General features: G+C 34.4%; 3 protein-coding genes and 1 pseudogene across 4 annotated transcripts in view; 1 reads left to right on the forward strand and 3 right to left on the reverse strand.

Annotated features, from left to right (window-relative positions):
- Nucleotides 1-11,136, forward strand: part of Ephrin (ephrin) — a 64,011-nt gene extending 52,875 nt beyond the window's left edge. The window contains exon 5 of the mRNA XM_011054867.2: nucleotides 842-11,136. Coding sequence (XP_011053169.1) covers nucleotides 842-999 — 158 coding nt within the window. The 3' untranslated portion in view covers nucleotides 1,000-11,136. The remainder of the gene's footprint in view (nucleotides 1-841) is intronic.
- On the reverse strand, nucleotides 5,822-5,894 carry LOC147909265 (small nucleolar RNA SNORD36; annotated as a pseudogene).
- A 195-nt stretch (nucleotides 11,137-11,331) lies between the features above and the next one.
- U3-55K (U3 small nuclear riboprotein factor 55K) lies at nucleotides 11,332-16,665 on the reverse strand. Its single transcript, XM_011054868.2, has 8 exons — nucleotides 16,484-16,665; nucleotides 14,720-14,844; nucleotides 14,554-14,651; nucleotides 14,217-14,444; nucleotides 12,994-13,106; nucleotides 12,729-12,925; nucleotides 11,744-12,087; nucleotides 11,332-11,659 (listed from the first exon to the last, which is right to left on the reverse strand). Exons 1-8 carry the CDS (start codon nucleotides 16,535-16,537, stop codon nucleotides 11,421-11,423), a joined length of 1,398 nt encoding a protein of 465 aa, XP_011053170.1. The 5' UTR covers nucleotides 16,538-16,665; the 3' UTR covers nucleotides 11,332-11,420.
- A 1,012-nt stretch (nucleotides 16,666-17,677) lies between these two features.
- Nucleotides 17,678-19,734, reverse strand: Gstcd (glutathione S-transferase, C-terminal domain containing). Of its 2 annotated transcripts, XM_011054870.2 has the most exons (2): nucleotides 19,434-19,734; nucleotides 17,678-19,358 (listed from the first exon to the last, which is right to left on the reverse strand). In XM_011054870.2, exons 1-2 carry the CDS (start codon nucleotides 19,732-19,734, stop codon nucleotides 17,995-17,997), a joined length of 1,665 nt encoding a protein of 554 aa, XP_011053172.1. In that variant the 3' UTR covers nucleotides 17,678-17,994. The 2 variants fall into 2 exon arrangements, with proteins under 2 accessions (XP_011053172.1, XP_011053171.1); XM_011054869.2 differs by having other exon boundaries at nucleotides 17,678-19,734.
- Between the last annotated feature and the right edge of the window lie 6 nt (nucleotides 19,735-19,740).

Here is a 19,740-nt window from a genome sequence, read left to right on the forward strand (position 1 = left end):
AGTTGCCGGGAAAACTTGAAATTGGCCATGGAAAACCGGGAAAAGTCAAGAAAAAATATAAAAGAGACTGGAATTTTGAACTTTGCTCACAATTCCCTTCTATTCCAAACTGCTTCTATTCCAAATAATTTTTATAATTTTTTAAATATAATATTATATTTGATGTTTATAGTCAAATACGTTCAAAACTTGTGCACTTTACACGATTTTTAAAAAATAATAACAATTTATATTTTATTTAGTAATTTTATCTGATCGCCATTTTTTGTCATATGTATTCTTTTTTCCAATAATACTAATTAATTTTTTATTGGCTTGAATTTGACAAAATTTTATTGTGCTATTAAGCTTCTTTTATGTTTTTAATAATATAAGGTAGCTTTTTTACAATCCTTGATTCTAAATGTTAAAATTTTTTACATATTTTATAATATTAAAATTTTTACATACTTTATATTGATCATGAAAATTTCCCATTTTCATCTGGAAAACTTGAAAAAGTTTTTTTCAGGGAATTTTAAAATTAATTTTCTGTGGCAACTCTGAGATTGTACTTAAAACAATTTTTAAATATAATACTGAGCTTGACTATGAATACTGAACTTGAATGATGCAATGGATTATTTAAAATAGATAAAGGATAAAAAGAATAAAATGTATAGTTATATAATAGATAATTCTACTTTTCACCTACCTTTATTTTTCAATCTTTTTTCTCAAGAAAAACGTTTTTCTATTATTACTAACAAATCGTAAAATTTATGTTCCTTAATACTCCATTGTGTGGATGTCATGTATCTTATCAATGGTTGATAATTATTTTGCTTTTTGTGTTTCGCAGAGGAATATTCGGATCATCCGAACGAAGTGGTGAAGAATGAGGAGCTGACATACAACAGCGCAAGTTCGTACGCTCATACGCAAGTTCGGTACACGAGCCTAATCCTAGCGACAGGTAGCTTGCTGATGAGCGCGTTACTGCAGCAGCTGCTACGGTGAAGCGACAATACCAGCTACGTACGAGAACGTCGTATATCCCATGCGTCGAAACCCCTTCTTCTGTGATTATCCTACGTTTAATTGATTTCTTGAGAGGCGCGCGAGACACGCGCGTATCTCGGCCGTCCCTCGATCGTAGTGAGACACGCACGATCCATGGTCGCGCCGACTCGAGAGATAGCAGAGAAGACAGAAAAGACGAAGAGAATGAGAGAGAAAAAAAAAAGACGAAAAAGAAGAGACACGTCAAGAGAAGAGACATGCACGACACACGAGCGGCAGCGCCATATTAACTACAATTAAAGAACTAGCGGGGTTCTCTAAGATGAAGACGAGGAATAGGACGGGAAGTAGGAAAGAAAGTGGAGAAGAAAAGACGGAAAGAGAAGCGCTACTATTAGACACTACTTATAGTACACGCCCACTATTATCACTACTATAAATGGTAGTCGTATTGGTTGTCCTTCTTATCATTACGCTAACTGTAGGTATTTATTCAAATATGAGAGAAAGAGAGATGTGAGCAGAAGTCGTGGCAGCGTGCTAAGTATCCTCGACCGAAAGCGAGAAGTGTACGCGAGAGAAGGACGTCTATTATATATTAAGTATAGTAAGCCTATGTACGCGAATAACGTCAGATCGCACGTGATTAATTCGAGCGAATGTTTAATTCATGGAAAAATGCCGCATGGGCTCAGCCATCGACGACGAACGGTCCTTCGTTAAGGGGTCCTCGCTCGGGGCCGGCAAGGAAATAGTTTATCCTGAGCGCGATCACGCGAGCGCGCCGTGCCTCGAGAAAAGAGTACCTGAAAATCCTTGAATGCTTTCGGTTCGCGGCCAAGGCGGTAATAATCCGGTGAAAAATGATCACGATCCTATCGCGAATGGCTTTCGGAAAAACCTCATAGAGATACTATATGGACTCGAAATCGTCAATACGACGCGCCGTAGTTCCTCGATGAATAGACGATCCGTATCGAGCGAAAGCTTGAAAAGTCAAGAGGAATCGTCTGGAATTAATCGTGTCTCTCATGCGGCGTTTAAGTTCGGGCCGATCGCCGCGGCCGCCCGGCCAATCGCAGGACGCCGAGGACGAAGGATCATTCGAATTCGCATGCGAGATCGCGAGTAGGATAGTTAGCACGCGTGTAAATAAATTCCTAATGAATATGTACAAGTGGCTCTTGTGGCCGCCTTGTATGCCGACGGGCAACAGGGGGGCCGGGGAGATTTAAGAAAGAGTGCCGTATTTCTAGGTAAATCTTATAATATGAAACGAGAAAGAGAGAGAGAGAGAGAGAGAGAAAGAGAAAGAGCGTGGATCGGAGAGAAAATGTAAGCGCGTGTATGTGCATTATGCAATTATGATATGAGTATATGTGCTCATTAAACAAATCGACGCGAGCCACGAACTTAGGCGAATTTCTGTCATGACAGATCTAATTGCATCATTGTCACGAGTCAAGGATAGCGTATAATATCGTTGATTCGAGCCGTTGGATAAGAAAAGTAGCGTAGAAAAAGAAACGAGCGAACGAATATTGTGCGAGAGAAAATGAATCGCGAAATCGAGTAAAAGACAGATTTGTATAATAGCTGTATTATACTGAGACTTCTATCTATAGATCTGTATTATATTTATTATCCGCTATCATTACGCTAACGAATATTCAACACTCGATATTCTATATTTGCTAGTGAAATATCAAATTTAATAGCGAACAAATTAACGTACTGCCGGCACCGGGGGTGGAGCGGTAATCGCGGCACGAACGAACCCCCGGAGCCAACCCTCCCTTACCCCCGTCGTTTATTGTTTCCCTCGTTGTTCATTTTGTTCATAGCATACGAATCATGTTTCTGTTCACACTTATACATGGTGCCTAATCAGTTCAATCATGTTCCCGATTTATATTGATCCTTTTCTACATTTCCCTTTTTTTTTATTATTTTATTTATTCACATTACCAGGGAAAAAGACTTGTGCGTGTACACGTTTCATGTATACACACTCGTGGATTCATCTTCCGCATGACATCCACGTGTGCGTGCGTGGACGGAAGACGAAGCAGTGAGTACTTTTTCGTTCGTGTCCACAAAAAAATACAATTGCGAGTGCGATTGCACTAACGAATTATTGTAAATACGAATTACACGGGAAATGAGTACCGTAGCGAGGGAATGCGTGATTGCGTGCATGTGAGAGAAAATAGAAGAAAGAAATCTTCATTCAGAATCTTAAGTAGCGAAATGAGAGAATCATTACTTTGAAGATTACTCGACATGACCGATTCGCTTTCGGAAATCCATTCATAGTTCATCGTCCTCATTCGCATCTACGATCGCGAGAGCAGCGAATGACTGCAGTCAACTGAAAACAATACGTTTGTGAATAAACAAAAGTTCAGCAGTATTGTAAGTCTGAGTGTCACGCGCCATCCATCATTGGTTTGTAGTTTTCACTTCTGTTTTGTTGCTGCAACAGCAATTAGCGACGAGCGAGCTGGTCGATAAAATCTTTTTATGGTTCCAATTGATCGTCGATTCAAAACTCACGTCTCGTTTATAAGCGAATATTAAGTAAGATGTATTCGCGGACAATCATTATTATATTTGAAATTTGTCAAATAACGACTTATTTATGTTATTTATGAATATTCTTCTTTGGTTGAAATGTGCTGATGCAATTATTATCATAATTATTAGCATAATTCATCATTCATTCTCAATCATATGTTTATTAATATACATATATATGTCATTAATAATATATAATTATTGCATCTTAATGATCCTTTAGATATTCATTTAAGCTATGAATATTTATCAATATTAAGGATACTTATCGGCATCTTTCAACCAGAGTAGTTGCAGTTACTAAATCTCATGGAGTAAAATCTCACTCAAAAAGACTGAAAATTTAGTCTGTTCAGTCTTGAAAAAAGAGTGAAAAGACAGCCACTCTTGTTCGGTCTTTTTAAAGTAAGATTTACTCTTTTAGAATGAGATTCACTTCGAAGGAGTGAAATCTCAATCCCTTTTTTGAAGTGTAATACCAAGGTAGATGGAACCTCACTTTAAAAAGAGTGGAAAATCTCGAACAAGAGTGGCCGTATTTTCACTTTTTTTTCAAGACAGTCTAAATTTTCAGTCTCTTCGAGTGAGATTTTACTTTACGAGATTTAGAAAATACGTAACACGTTTTACGGAACCTCGAATTTCTTTACGAACGGACGCGCTCGTTCGTTGCACCACAGTTGTATTATTACGTGAATTGTGAAAGTGTCACGAAACAGTCGATCGCGAATTTATTTTAAGTGCGGACGAGGAATAACAGGAGCACAACGCCGCTCGATCGATCGTTCGCACGCGAAGGGCGAAAGATCAGAAGGGTACATGGATTCACACATAGTACACGCTGGGTACTCATTCGCGCGGACGATATAAGTGAATACGTTATAACAATAATATAGACTCGAATTATTCGATATAGAAAATAGACAAGGTCGCTCACTGCAAACTTATCCCTCTTTTTTTTATTTTACTCCCCTCTCTTTTTTCGTTTCCATCATCCATCCATCACGTCCAATACCACGTTATACACCCACGGACATCCGTGCCGCAGACCGCGAGACGTGAGGCGTCCTGCTGCCCCGAATGAGGAAAAGAAAATGTATTTTTTTAACAGCAGATAGAGAGAACGCATCTGCGGTGGGTTTGTTTGTTCAGAAACGTATGTAAATAGATGTAACGTTTGCGTGTAATTGTACGCGAGGAGGATTCGACGCCGCCTGTATTAACGAGTCAGATCTATATTTCGGTCCGCGCGATCCGCGGACCTGTCGATGCAATTTAAACGCGTGTAAATAAACGTCCGAGGTAGAATTTAAAAAAAAAAAAGAAGGAAGGGAAAAACGAGAACAGGATACGCTTCACGTCCATCCCGAGGAGGTCTGAGTTCCCCGTCTGCTATTACGTTCGGTAATGCCACTTCACTTACGTAATCATCCACTCGTGTGCGTGTGCAAGAGAACAAGAAAGGATGCGGGGCTCGCGCGCGGTTGTCTCGCCAACGAGAGGGGCACGCCGCGTGCGTTCTCACGCGTTAAAAAGAAAGAAAAGGGAAAAAAAAAACGAAGACTTGTTCCTCTCTTCTCGAGATCGAAGGTAAAATATCTGCCGCGCTGACAAGCACGGCCACGCGGTTTGTAATGAATTAATTAATTAATTAACGAGTAAAAAAGAAAGAGGATAAAGCGAATTTCGAATAGATACGCGTCACTGTAAATAAACAAATTAACGATTAAATAAACGGTAAAACACGATGAAATTTATATTAAAGTGCATAGCGAATACGAGGATAGGTTTCTAATAACGGTTTATTATAAAAATAAAAAAAAAATGTGAATGTATGTTGATGTCTAAGATTTTTAACGAGGACAGAGGACGCAGAGCGGTTAATTGTAAACTATGATTACACTATCCGTAACCAAAGTACGCGAGTACTAATTGAAACGGGAAAGCAGGCTCAGAGGGTGGAGCAACGCTTAGCCGGATCGTGATTTCTCACGTTGCATATATTATTTTGTAACCGGAGCGTACAGGACCCATACACTCTCGACATCACGGCTAGCATACGCGGCGGCATCTTTATTGTGAAACGACGGACTCATTTAAATTAATAGCACTGTTAAATCTATAGTGTCAAGTTTAACGTAATTTAAATTGCCACTGCTTGTATTCGATACATGAGGAGTAGATTTTCAAAATGCGTTTTGTACAAAATTTCATTTTTTTTAGAGATAGTTAGAAATGGCGTAGTGTTCAGTGTTGAATAACTTATATTATAAGCTACTCTAAGATATTCAGGAAGCATTTTTTCATCATTACGTGCTGAAATTTATATGCTGAAAAAACAGATATTTCGAAATGCATTTTAACTAATTATGCTTTTTAAAAACAAACAAAATGTATTTGTTTAACCTTTTTAACAATTGTTTAGCAATTTTATTTAATATTTCATCCTACTTGGATTGACATATTGCTATTTTCTGTAAAATATGTAGTTTCTTTCTTTCTCGTTTTTCTGAAAATTACAAATTTTGAACAAAACGCATTTCGAAAGTCTGCTCCTCATATCGTTATTTTATACTAAAACAATGATTAAATTTGACACTATAAAATAACGATATATTGAGCAGGAATAGGGGTGACTTAAATTAAGTTAAATTTGACACTACAGAATTAACAGTGAGGTCAAAAAATTTTGATTAATACTCCGTGCATAACGAAGGGGAAAAAATGACAAAAAAAATCCGCCGAAAAGATAAAATAATATTTTATTTAGCTTCCTTTCCGAGACGCCGATCTCGATACTTTGATCCGTAGATCAATTTCGCTTCAAGTCCGATCAAAGCTGTCCGACGCGTTTTTAATAGCGACTATCCGTTTTTGCGACACTCTTTTTCGCACGGACGATTATTTTGTCGAGCGCGGCGCGTTCCGTGATTAATGAGACGCGGCGTCTCTCGTCCGCGCTGTACATCGGAATATTAATTAAAAATCTCGCCAGTGTCTACGAGCGGGGGCTCGTTAACGAGCGCGCTCGTCGTTTTCGTGCGGCGCTCGGCTCGACCGCCGCGTATGGTATCCTTGGAACGGGACCTTATAGATTGCGTGTGTTCACCAGTATGCACATTCAGTACCAGTCGTTCATTACGAAGCATTACAGGATACAATACAAAGTAGCATAGCGTTCATAAACGGTAGTCCACTATAGCGAAATAGTATTTAAACGAGCAGCCGCCGGTTGCAAAAAAAAAAAAGAGGAAACGAAGGAAAATGGGAAAATCGCCATAATCAACCGAAAAAAGCTGAAGGTCGCAGATAGCAGAGCGCGGAGAAAAGGGGAAATAAATGAATTTTTTTCGTGTAAAAAAAAAAAGGGCAGAGACGTGAACGAGCGGACGCAAGACACATTATATCGCGTAGACGCACGGAGAGCCGGTCGTGGAAACTGCGCGAGAGATTGCACACGCGTGATACGGGAAGAATGAGAGGGAGAGAAAAGGGCACAGGGAAAAGTGACGAGAAAGAGCGTGGCGGAAGATAAGGGTGAAGCACACGATGTATCTAAAAAGCCGCGTTCATGTAAATTAGGCCTGTCCAATTTCAGCTCCGGTTCTGTCCAAAACGCAAAGCCATCGATGGAAAAAAATTCAATGTGGGTGAGACTTCGAGAACTGTAAAGTATTGATACGTATTTGAGTGACGCTTATCAACATTTTGCAGTTCCTAAAATCTTACATTGAATTTCTTGCGTCAATGGCTTTGCGTTTCAGCTCTGGAGCTCAAATTGGACAGGCCTGATGTAAACGCAATGCGTGCATGCGTTATGCGTGCAACGTGAATGCGTAAGAGTGAAAGAACGGGGGGGGGGGAGGGGGAGAAGCGGTGCGAAGAGGATGTACGTGGTCCTACGCGAGGGAGCGCAGGATGTTACATAATTTATGTAGGTATATTCTATATGTATGTCGATATATAGCGAAGTATATATCGATGGCAAACGAAAGTAATTTAAAAAAATGGAAGAAGGAAGTGGAAAGATATCGTGCGTCGGGCCGGAGAGGGGAACTAGCTGTATTATATTTATGATATCTTGCGCGAATCATCCCTGTTTACTCGGAAAAGTCGAAGGGTGAGGAATAAGATGGCCCAGAAGGGGCACTCGCCGGGTTCGGTCCTTATCGTCAAATTCGTGTCGATCGCGTCGATTTCTCGCATTTTTTAAAATCACGACTTTCGTCCGCTTTCAGTAGTTTTCGGGAATTTGTTGTCGCGATGTCGCGACGTAAGATTGCACAACTTTGGCGATTAAGAAGGGAAAGGGTTTCTTAACGTGAGCAATATTTATCTTTCGATTTAATAAATGCTGGTTGCATTCGGCTAAATTATTCTTGCAATTTATGGTGAATTGTGTGTTAAGGCCAGAAAGCGGACCGTCCTACCTTACGATCCTGCTGTTAGTACAAAAGAAATGGTCGATGCACGAGATATGCGCGATTTATTCCACTTGCGTTGTATAAATCGCGGGCAAGTAACAGCATTTGACAACTAGTTCGCAAATTCTAGTCTGTTCTATTTCAATCGCTTGTTATCGCATGAGAAAAAGCAGTTTCTTTGAAACAAGACATTACGTACATAATAAGGATTTTTCACATTTGTCTTTCACGATTTACATTCAAAGATATTAATAACTATACATATCGGACAAATTAAAAGTTTCATCGACCTAAAAAAAAACGTGGTTCCTAAATTCTACTACATTCTACTATATTCAGCTTCCTTTCTATTTTAATTAAACGTTCAAAGCTGACCATTGTGTCACGCTATAAAAAAAGAGACCTAAGAATTTTCATCTAAAAAAAAAATGTTTTGAATCGATTTACTATTCCTGCTATATTGTTACTAAATTTATAACTAGAGAACGCTATTAATATAAAAAACTCATAAATAATTTTTTTATAGCACAAAATGTAATATATTTTTCATTCGTATGTATTGCGTGAAGTATAAAAAAGAAAACAATTATCACATTCAAAAAGCAATTCTTCTCGAGAAATGAACTGCCATATTTAACGATTACTGTCACTTTCCGATATTTAATACGTTATAATACAGAAAAAAAGTGACAAAAACTGGAAACAATCCAAATAAAAAGATCAATGACTTTTAGTACATTCAAAGAATAAAAAAAAGAATACGTTTTAACGACAGGTGTTGCTAATATCGCGTGCATTTTATAAACAACGAATTTTTTCCGTAACATTAATTCGTTTCTGCTGAAGGGGCTACGCAATATTTTTTACATCTGAGGATTATGGCTGTTGATAAACTAAAAAGTGCGATATCATATCATCGTGATAACTTTAAGTTCGCTTTTTAATGTTAGAAATAATTAACAATGAATATTCTCCGCACACGCGAGCTACTTTTCTCCTTTTATTTTTCTTTGTACGAACACGAGAAAGATAACACAAGACTCGCTTTATTCGTGATAGTGTAACTGACGTCAGTCGAACATAAATCATTACCGCACCGTTCAAGTGTTTCTATATGTAAAGTCTCTCAGACTGTTATGTAAGAAATCGTACAGTATAAGCAAGAAATAAGGTAGTCGTGAAAATATGTGCGTTTTTAACACGTGATGATTTTTTCTTTCCTACGTTGCATTTATCTGATAGAAATTCGATCGCTTGCTTTAAGGAATTACAACGAGCATCAATTTCCTAAACGACAATTTCGCGGCGAGATGAATGATGTGCAGTAAAATCATTTTGTATTTGTGTTGAAAACGATCCACTCAAGTTCTCTTGTCAAAATTTTGTGTTGAATTTTCAACATATTTGAATATTAATTTAACATAAAGTGATCATGTTATTTAAATGTTTTGTGTTAAATTAACATTCAACATTTTTTAATTTCAAAGTAACACAATTTATGAATAAGTTGTCAAATAACAAAAAAGTGTTTTAAAATAAATGTGTTTTAAAACGTAAATTCTAAGATAAATGAATAAAATACGTGTAATTTTACTGAAAAAAATTGGATTTCACAATTTGATTACAAATTTTGTCAGCATTATCTTTTTTGTATTAATTTTTTTACATAATATTTATATTACTTTCTGTCATATATTTATCTTGTTAAATTAACACAAAATTTGAGTGGACCGTTGGAGGCCCGTAAAATATGTTAAATTTGATAAAAATTTTCCAACTATGTAACATCCTCTCGGAATAACACCGATTCATATCTAACATGCAACGAGCGTCAATTGCATACCAAAGACGCGTCTCTCCCCGCAATCGTTGTAACTTTCTTTCATCGCGTTTCGACGACGGAAAGAAAAATCGTCAAGGGACGATATGTAGCGGAATTGGGCAAGATTATAGTATTTCCGATAGCAATAAAACGATCGCTTTCGACTGTCGTGCAATAAAACAACAATACCCATGGATCACAGATATTTATTAGAAAAAAGGCATATTTCGTTATGATAGGAATAAGCGGAAGAATAAGTGATTTATCGACTAAGGGAAATGAAATAGCGCTCGCCCAACTCCGCTCTGTGCAGAGGAAACGGCGTCGAATTCAGACGGTTTTGTCAAACGCGAGGCTCATTTATTATTAGATCCTAGATTAAAGGCGACTCTTTGATACTTTGATAAATCTGGCTAGTTTCCAAAGCGAGAAGATTTATGAGGAAAGACTGGCAATCAGCGAGACATGGAGATCCCATAAAGGAGAAAAAAAAAGAAGAGACATTCGCCTGTCGCAGCGCGCGTCAATTTACACACTATTAATCGCGTTAAAAGCCGAACAATTAAATGACAGCGAATAGAAAATATTTTTTTTTTTAAAGAGATCCGAACGTGCGGGAGAAAACAGAAATATACGAGATCCGCCGAATTAAGCCCCCGAGTCCGTCTCGCGGAAATTAATGCCGGCCTGGGGAGAAACAGGGAGAGATTTAATCGAACGTACTTTTGCGGAAAACGATGTCGCTTGAGGACCCTTAAAAAAACGCACTGAACAGCACCCTCACGGCCTGGAGAGAAAAAGGGAAAGAGAAAGGAGCGCGAAGCAGCTTCAGTAAAAAAAAAAGGAGAAAAAAGACACGATGGAAGGGTGGTATGCCCCCAATTAAGGATGGCCTATATATCGCACTCGTTTGAAAACTTATCGCAAGAATGCACAAGAAGTAGCGTACACTCGCTGTACTACTGTTTGTTGACTCGAATAAATATGCGAATTAAAGTCGGTTTGGTTTATATGTACACGGTGAGTCCAAGATTCGTACGAGCGGAACGCTGGTGATCGTTCGGATCGTTGTGGAAGCTGGGCTTGTCTTGCAAAGCGTGTTATTTGCCACGAAATATCAGAATAAAATGAAGTAATGAAAACGCGGAGAATCGTCTCGGACGGACGCGAGCGTTCCATGCGACGATATTGTTATTATACGAATGTACTCAAGACGGCATGGTATACAAGACTAAAACAAAACCTAAAATAGGGACATAATATTTTATAACTCAACTTTTGTACAGAATAAATACTTGTACTGTGGACCAATATTTCTTTCATTTCATTCACATCAAAACCATTGTTGGAGTGTAGTTTTCTCATCGCATTAAGATAATCGATATTGTAAGAGCATTAATATAATTGGTATATTTTTATCAAATTAATTTATTTTCATTTTATTTAAGAGATATTTTTGAGTTAGGAATATAATTAAAAGTGAAAGGTAAGTAAAACGTTCCATAATTAATAAAAAAAGATATATATATATATAAAGTAGTCTATATGTATATACATATTAGTACAAAGATTAAATTTATACAAATTTATTTAATTTATTTATTTGTCTTTTGCTTATGCACTAATGGTATAATAACAATAGAATTCCTTGCTTCAGATATTTGCCACCAACTACCGTTTTTATGTTCTTTACCTACACCAGCAATAAGGTGATTTCCATCAGGAGTAAATGCTAGCGCATTTATGAAACCCATCAATTTAACTTCAAACAACAAATTTAAAGATCTAAAGTTTTCACTACAGTGCCATAACTTGATCGTACCATTCCATGATCCTAGAAATTATAATTGAATAATTAACAAAAAAAGAAAAATATAGATAATAGACATGAATACAAGGTTACATTATAATAATTCACCTGATGCTACTAAATCTGTATTTAATAATGTGGCGATACTTGAAATCCACATTGGTTGACCATTGGTTTCGTCCAGACCATGCGCCTGCGGCATCGAACACAGCGGCTTCTTCTTTAAACACCCCCAAACGCAAAGTTGTCCGTCATCTCCACCAGTAAAAAAATTTTCTTCATTGATAAGTTTAACAGCGTCAATGCTATTACCGGCGCTATTGGAGTTAAATATTAATTGCGACTCTTCAACTACTTTCCAAATTCTGATAGTTCCGTCGTAACCACCGCTTGTGATAGCACGCTCTCGTGAAAGCGCGTCAATAGAGGTGATAGCGTTCTGATGCCCAAATCTATAAGAACAGTGACACAATCAGAAACAATTTAAAGATAAAATGAACAAATTCAATATTTACGTATACAGAAGTTAGACAAAATAATATAACTTAGGAAATACATTTTTTTATTATGAAAGTTAGTCTATCACTATCTTTATGTTTTTTCTTATTCCTTGTTGCAATAGAGTCATACAATGCTTGAATAGTTACCAATGAAATGTTGTACTATTCTTTTAATTTTTCAATTGTTTATATAAATGATATTGAAGAACGAAATTTGCTTTTCATTCTATTTTCCAAAATTGCTCTATTTTGCAAAATGTCAATATTTTTCCTGATCAATGTATCTGATTTTAATATCATTTATAGTGTTGAAAAGCAGAGCAAAAATAGATTTCCTTCGCTAATATTTTTTAAACAATTGAAAGATATTTTGCTAGAAAAATAGTATAACATTACACAGTAGCTACACTCAAGCATGTGCGCCTCTATTCTATTTCAACAAGAGTGAACTCTGTTTGTATTGAAGACAAAAAAAATGACATACCAATCTCTTATTATTAAAAGAAGTATATTTCGTCTATCCTCTATATTTGACAAAATATAAAATGTATACTATAATATAAAAATACCAAATCAGATTTATAAAAACTTACAAAGATTCAACGTAAGCCATATCGTCTAGATTCCAAACTTTCACGCTCTTATCTTCGGAAGCGGAGTATAACGTGTGAGTATCTTTACGGAATACCAATCCAGATACTAAACCTCTGTGACCTTTTAAATCCTTTATATGGTTAAGAATATCACCAGAGAATACTTTTATGTCTTTGCATCCACTCTCTCCTACTACCTATAAAAAAGACTTGTCTTTATCTTAAATTTGTTTATAAAATGAAAAAAGATTTCACTTAAACTCACAAGGAATCTTCCATCCGTGCTAATCGCCAAACAGCGTATGGATTTCATTCCAGGATTCTTCTTTCCTCTATTTCCTCTGATGGCTTTTAATTTCGTCTTTTCCTTTACTGACCCTAATAAATAATTATCAATTTATTTCACAATAAATAATAGTATTTAAACAGATAATTATTTAAATTATTATTTTTAGAACTTTATATATTATATCTAAGCTAAAATATTTCAGGCATCGATTGGCTCGCTGCTCAGTGCGATTGACTCGCGATCTGTTCAATCTTATTTGCGTCTACATATGCGATTTTTCGCGTTTAAGGAGTCAAAAATGACTCCATCTGTGATTAAGGTCCAGTTCTACAACTCATGGTTAACTCTTAACTGAGGTACAAACTTGTTTTTTATCTCTTTTCAATTCAAGAATTGAAAAGTGACAATGAATAAGTTGAATCTCGGTTAAGACTTAACTATGAGTTGTGAAACTTGGTCTAAGATACCTTTAATCATTCGGATCAGGCGTTAGGTCTCACATATCAGTAGATATATGCATAGATCTCCCAGATCGAATATTAAACTTACATCAAATGTGAAAGATGGTTCAAAAATTTTTAAAGAAATTAAATAATATAATAAAAGGGCTACGAATCACTCTGAATCTTGAATGAGAAAAACTTTAATAAACAATTAGACCATATGCAACAGACGTTTCGACCCCAATCGGGTCATTTTCAATGTTAAACTTAAAAATTACTGTTAATATCGCTAAACGCTCGCAATTAATAAATCATATAAAACGCATGAAAATACATAAATGCTATATGTATAAATCATTAGGTATTTAATAGAATTAATTCGAATAAGACCACTGAAGATAACCAAGTTAAAAAAGTCGAAACGTAAGTTAATTCACTATTATTAAATTGATATTCGTAAGAGCCTTATTAATATTATATATTAAATTAACAAACTAATTCTTAAAAATTAATATTTATTGAAAAATTATTATTTCCTCGTCTAGAGAAGACTCGGGTCTGATTTGGAAAGTGTCATTGGAAAAAAAGTGTCCGTCGTCTCCACTGATAAAGAATTCTTTTCATTGATGAGAATTATTTAATCGCATCAATGCTATTGTCAAAACTATTTGCGTAAATATTAACTGTGATTCTTCGACTATTTTCCATATTCTAATAGTTCCGTCGTAATCACCACTAAAATTTATAAACACTTACACTTGACTAAACTGCCATCCTTAGATCCTGTATACAATATACTGCCATCGCTTGAAAGGCAGATACAGGTAATGGAGGCTTTATGTTCTTTACATCTCAATGTTATGAGATGATTATGGCCAGTATAATATATTGCTACATTTTTTTTTAATCGACCTTTTTCTTCTAAGTATTCCTCACGTAATCTCTGCGCGACTGCACCTTCTTCAAATTCTGCTCTATCTTTTTCTATTATAATATCAAAATTTATTCGTTACATAAGATCATTTTCTCTCTTTCCAAAATAATATAGATCAAATATAAAAATATTTATTGAAGGTATAAAATACAATTATACCTTCTTCTTCAATTTCTTGAAGGTATTTCTTTGCAAGCCTCAAACGTTTTTCTTGTGCAGTTTCCTCCTCTTCCTCAGTTTCACTTTGTGCTTCAGTTCTATAAGTAAAAATCTTATAATACTCATTGATTATCATATTCTTCTAATGTATTTAATTAGTTGTTACCTTAAATTTTCTTCTGCAAATTCTTCATCTGTACTGGCAATACTCTCATTGTCATCAATTTCGGACTTCTTTAATTTCTTTAATTTTGACTGAGCTGTAGATTTCTTATTAAAGTGGCCATTGAGCTAATATAATAAAATTAGAAATTAAATTAGAAAATTAAAGTTAACAGTCACATCGATACATTAAATTATACATAAGAAAAAAATTATGAATAACATATTGCTTTATATTAGAATCTAAGTTACAATAATCAAGAGATAGATCAAGAGATAGGTATTTCAGTGACATCTTTAATTTTACTCCCATACACAATGACCATCTCATGTCCATCAAAATGTGTTATCTCTTCGACGGTTTATGTCTCAAGATTCCACGCAGCCTAATCACAGTTTGATATATCAATTGCCTTAATTTTAGAAGAGCAACATGGGCGTATCGTGAAATTTTCTTCGGAGGGGATTTTCTATTAACTCAAGGATGTATCATGTACCGGAATGACAACCAAAAAAAAAAGGATTTTGCTATTGTACTGAAAAGAACATTATTGTATCAATTTTATTATAATTTACAATTTTTAACATTAATGAAATCCATTTGGATATATTTACAACTTTTAATATCTCCTCATTTTAAAGACGAAAAAAGTTACGTTTTGTACATCATGTAACTTTTACTTATTTTTTTAAAGACTTTTTTTTAAAGAAAGATAATACAGCTACTACAAGATGGAAGAAAATGTTCAATTTTTTAATATTATTATTGTATGCTCGAACTAATAGAAGTATTAAAATTACTTATAACAAAAAAATTTTATGTAACAGCAGAAAACTTACACAAAGTCAAAAATAAAATTGTATGTTTTTACAATTAAAAATAAAAGAGAAATTTCGATAGAGTCACTAATTGGCCACTTCAAAATAAGATGTTTTCATTAATAAAGCAGTGAAAAATTATTAGGCATCGATGTGAGTGGATGTATGCTATCAGAATGTGTACTAACGAGACCTTCTCAAAATGAAATAATCAATAAAAAATTTCAGGGAAAGGTTGAAACCCCTCCCTTTCCCGGATATGGGGAATGCAATATCATGAAATGCAATAAATAAACATAAATATCGGTGTCTTTATAAATCACCAATTCACTGTCGACGAAAATGATTTAAAGTACATTCCGTTTCATGAATGATGTGCATAATGCATAATAATCATTTATCCTTGTTTAATATTTGATGAATAACAAAGATAAATGATACATCGTGCGCTTCATGCGTGAAACGGAATGCAGGCCTAGAAGTAATAGATTTCACGTAACTATATCATTAATGATATGGTTGATATGTTTATTATCTTGTAACTTCTAACAATTTTTTAAGTAAATAATCAATACAATATGCAAACGTTTAACAAGAATCAGGGGAAATCAAAATAATCGTATTATTCTAAACAAACTGAATTTTAAGCCTATTCTACAATGTATTTTTTGTTTCTTCTTTCTTGCTTTTTACTTCGTATTTTTTTCCCTCTTTTCAACCGTTTTATTAACAATGTATTTCTTGTCATGTGTTTCTTCCGAAATTTGTTAACTTTTATCTTGGACGACAGAAAACAAAAACGGGATAAGAAGCATAAAGGCAAAATTAAAAAATAGTAAAAAAAACAGGGAACAAAAAGTATATTGTAGAATAGGCTTTAACCTCTAAATAGAGAATTAGAGAACACAACACATTTTGGAAAAAAAATATAATAAAACGAAAAGCTTACTTTACGCTTCTGTACACCATTTCCTCGATTCCCACTTCTTATAAAAAATGACATCGCATTAACGAAATAATTGTTGTAAATGAAAAGAATTTCCTAAACCACGTGCGTCTTCGTTTATAATGTAAGAAATTTACTAGATTTAGACACAACAGAGATACCAACAGCGTCAGGGCTGTGTGGCTTGGTGGCAGAATGAAAGAGGAGAAAACTCGGAGGAGAAAACAGGCCTACCAACTCGGAGGAGAAAACAGGCCTAGGATATTTTTCTCTGTGATTACAATAACATGTGCTTTCTGTGACTTTGGCCTAGTTTACATCATGTACTTAATACGGGTAGAATTAGAGACCCTAGAGTTACACTATCTCTAGCTTAACTTAATAGGAGTAGGGAATAAGAGATTTTAACCTATCAGAAAGCGTCCATTCTAGTATACATAGTTTCTGATAGGTTGAAATTTGTTCTTTCTTATTCCTATTGTTTATGCTTTTCATTGTTTCCGGCTTTTTACAGAAATTAAATAATATTAGTCAATATATTATTGAAAAAAAATTAATTACTTATTTGGAGTACTAAAAGTACTGAACAATAGTATTTTAATATTTAAAATAAATAATTAATTACTGTCTTTCAGTACTATAATTTTATTTTTCTAAATATTCAGTAAATATTATAAAATATAACTAATATTATTATTAAAATTATTATTAAAATTAAAACTATTATTATTAAAATTATTATTAAAATTTAGAAAATCAACATTTAGTAATATTAGCAGACTATATTTTTGTGTCAGCATATTTTAATGTCAGCCTATACAACATAAGTTTCAGCAATATTATAACAACTGCAAATATGTAATAACATTGCAAATATTGCAGCACGCGATTTGTATATGATTCGCAGATAACATTCAAAATATTGAGAGAAAAAATGAAATAACATACTTATTAAGGAAAGATAAAATAAATATGTGCTTATTTATTAGTTTTTTGTTGACCATGTATGTATATGTTAAGAATAAAAAGTCTATTGTATTAACATATGCAGTCAGAATGAAGAAGATTTACATATACAGGATATCGGAATTAATATAATGAACATTTATAATGAATCCTATAATGTATAATATAAAAATATATTTTGTTATAATAGCAAAAAATCTCTCATAATATAATATAAATGAAAATAAAAAATTTCCCCTTTAATCAATTTTTATTAATTTGAAAATTAATTATAAACATACATTACATATAAAATAAATATCTTGTATATAATAGTCTTGATATTATAATTAAAAATATTGATAAAACTTTTATATATATAATTCAATATTATAATAAAAGAGACTCCTTATCATTCAAAAAATTAATAAAAAATGTTTGCATATTGATGTAAGAAAATTGCTAGCATAATTAATGTTCTAAACGTGAATGCTATTTATTTACAAAAGTCCTACAATGTGGACACATTTAATTACTATTTACTTATAAGAATCATTTAGCGAACATATTTAATTGTCACATAAATCATGTGTTAGCCTATCTTTTGGTATACCAACTAACAAGTGATTCTTAAGTGAACTCGTTTCTGGAATTAATTTAGCGAAATAAACTTTGTACCCAAATTGTTCGGCAAACAGCTTTCTATCCGTATCTACAATTGTCATACATTTGTAGCCTTGTTTAGTCTTAATATTTAATTCGTCATGCGTTTGATCCGCTGCATGACTGAGGTATGAGTATTCTTTATTATTAACATGCTCCTTAAAAACATCACTTCGCGGGTACGTTAGCTGATGACAATTCTGCAGCGAGCCATAACAGCAAGGGCAACTCACGAAAATCGCATTCTTTCGTATGCAACATTGAATTACCAAATCCGTTGATAAGCCACAAGCATGTAATGATGTACCAATATCGAAATCTCCCTTGAAATAATTCAGGTTACACTGGCAAAACTTTACGTTCGTTAACTTCATTCTTTCCACCCTCTTCTTGGCTCGATTCAAAGACTCCTCTTTATTTTCTAACAGAATAACTGTGCAACGAGGTAGCAAATATGCTATCAATATTCCCAAATGACCAGTACCTGAACAGAAATCTACAATAATATCCCCTGCTTTCGCCAACTTCAAAACGGGTTTGCACAGATTCTGTAGTTGATCTTGTTTCCGTCGTAATCTTGCAGCTGGCAATGACCCGCCTGCTGGTGTAGCCTCAAAAGGGATATCAGACCAGTTTAAATTTACTTCTATACCAAATGGTTCAACATCAAGTTGCATTGAAATATTCATGTCTTCGATCAACTGCAACGAACGTTCTATATCCTCTTGCCTTGTGAAAATGCGGTTTTTTGGTTTGTATCGTTTATAATCGCTCTTGTATAAGCTTTCATTTACTACAACTGGAAGAGTATACTGTACATTTGAATTATGGCTCTGTGAAGGTAAATATTTTGTGCATCTTCGTATACGAAAATCATCCAACATTCTGTCATACCACTGGATTGTTAAGGGTATTAGCTTTGATATCTGGCTTGGAAATATATTCAGTAGAATATGCATACACACAAAGATAATTAAGTCAGCTAATGTAATATATCCGCTATCAGCATACTTATGTATCGGCATACCTGTCTTATCACATTCAGTTATATCAACGGTATCAAACTTTTTGCTTGCAATATACTTATATAAATTGTGCACTCTAAGCGGTTGAGACATGTGATATTCAAATCTGGCTAAATTAACAGGCAATTCAGAGTTCTCCAAAACTTTTGTATTTAAAGATTTCAGAGTTGAAATTAAATCGACCTCGCAAAATTTAGTCCACACACTTGCCTCCGAACAAGCCATCAAGCAGGAATCTTTAAAGCCTAATAACATAGTTTTGTCGTTTAGTAAACTTGGATTCATATTTTTTACAATATGTCTTAATACTGTACACAAACCAGCCATGCAGCTGTCTTCATTCACAATGACAATTGGTAATTCAAACGAGCTTGCATAATAAGGCATTTCATTTACAATCTCATAAACAAAATCTGTGAGATCTATCGTGTAAGCTTGTTCAGTTAAATCCTGTTTACTTGGTACTAGCTTAATACTAATTGGAGAGTCACAGTATTTTATAGTAAAAAAAGTTACTAGAGTTTCTACTGGAACAAGACACAAATCTGCCATAGAATATATAGCTAAATATATTTCACTCCCCATTTTTTTCTCCATTTTATTCTCAATTTTATCTTCCATTTCTTT

Source organism: Acromyrmex echinatior, chromosome 6 (assembly GCF_024713525.1).
Source record: "Acromyrmex echinatior isolate Ae372 chromosome 6, ASM2471352v2, whole genome shotgun sequence".
Lineage (NCBI taxonomy): Eukaryota > Metazoa > Arthropoda > Insecta > Hymenoptera > Formicidae > Acromyrmex > Acromyrmex echinatior.

Coding starts and splice junctions, on each gene's coding strand:
- Gstcd (XM_011054869.2), bottom strand. CDS start 19,734: ATGGAAGATAAAATTGAGAATAAAATGGAGAAAAAAATGGGGAGTGAA.
- U3-55K (XM_011054868.2), bottom strand. CDS start 16,537: ATGTCATTTTTTATAAGAAGTGGGAATCGAGGAAATGGTGTACAGAAG. Junction 13,107..14,216: donor GGATGGCAGTTTAGTCAAGT/GTAAGTGTTTAT, acceptor ATTATTTATTAG/GGTCAGTAAAGGAAAAGACG. Junction 12,088..12,728: donor ATGGCTTACGTTGAATCTTT/GTAAGTTTTTAT, acceptor CTGTTCTTATAG/ATTTGGGCATCAGAACGCTA.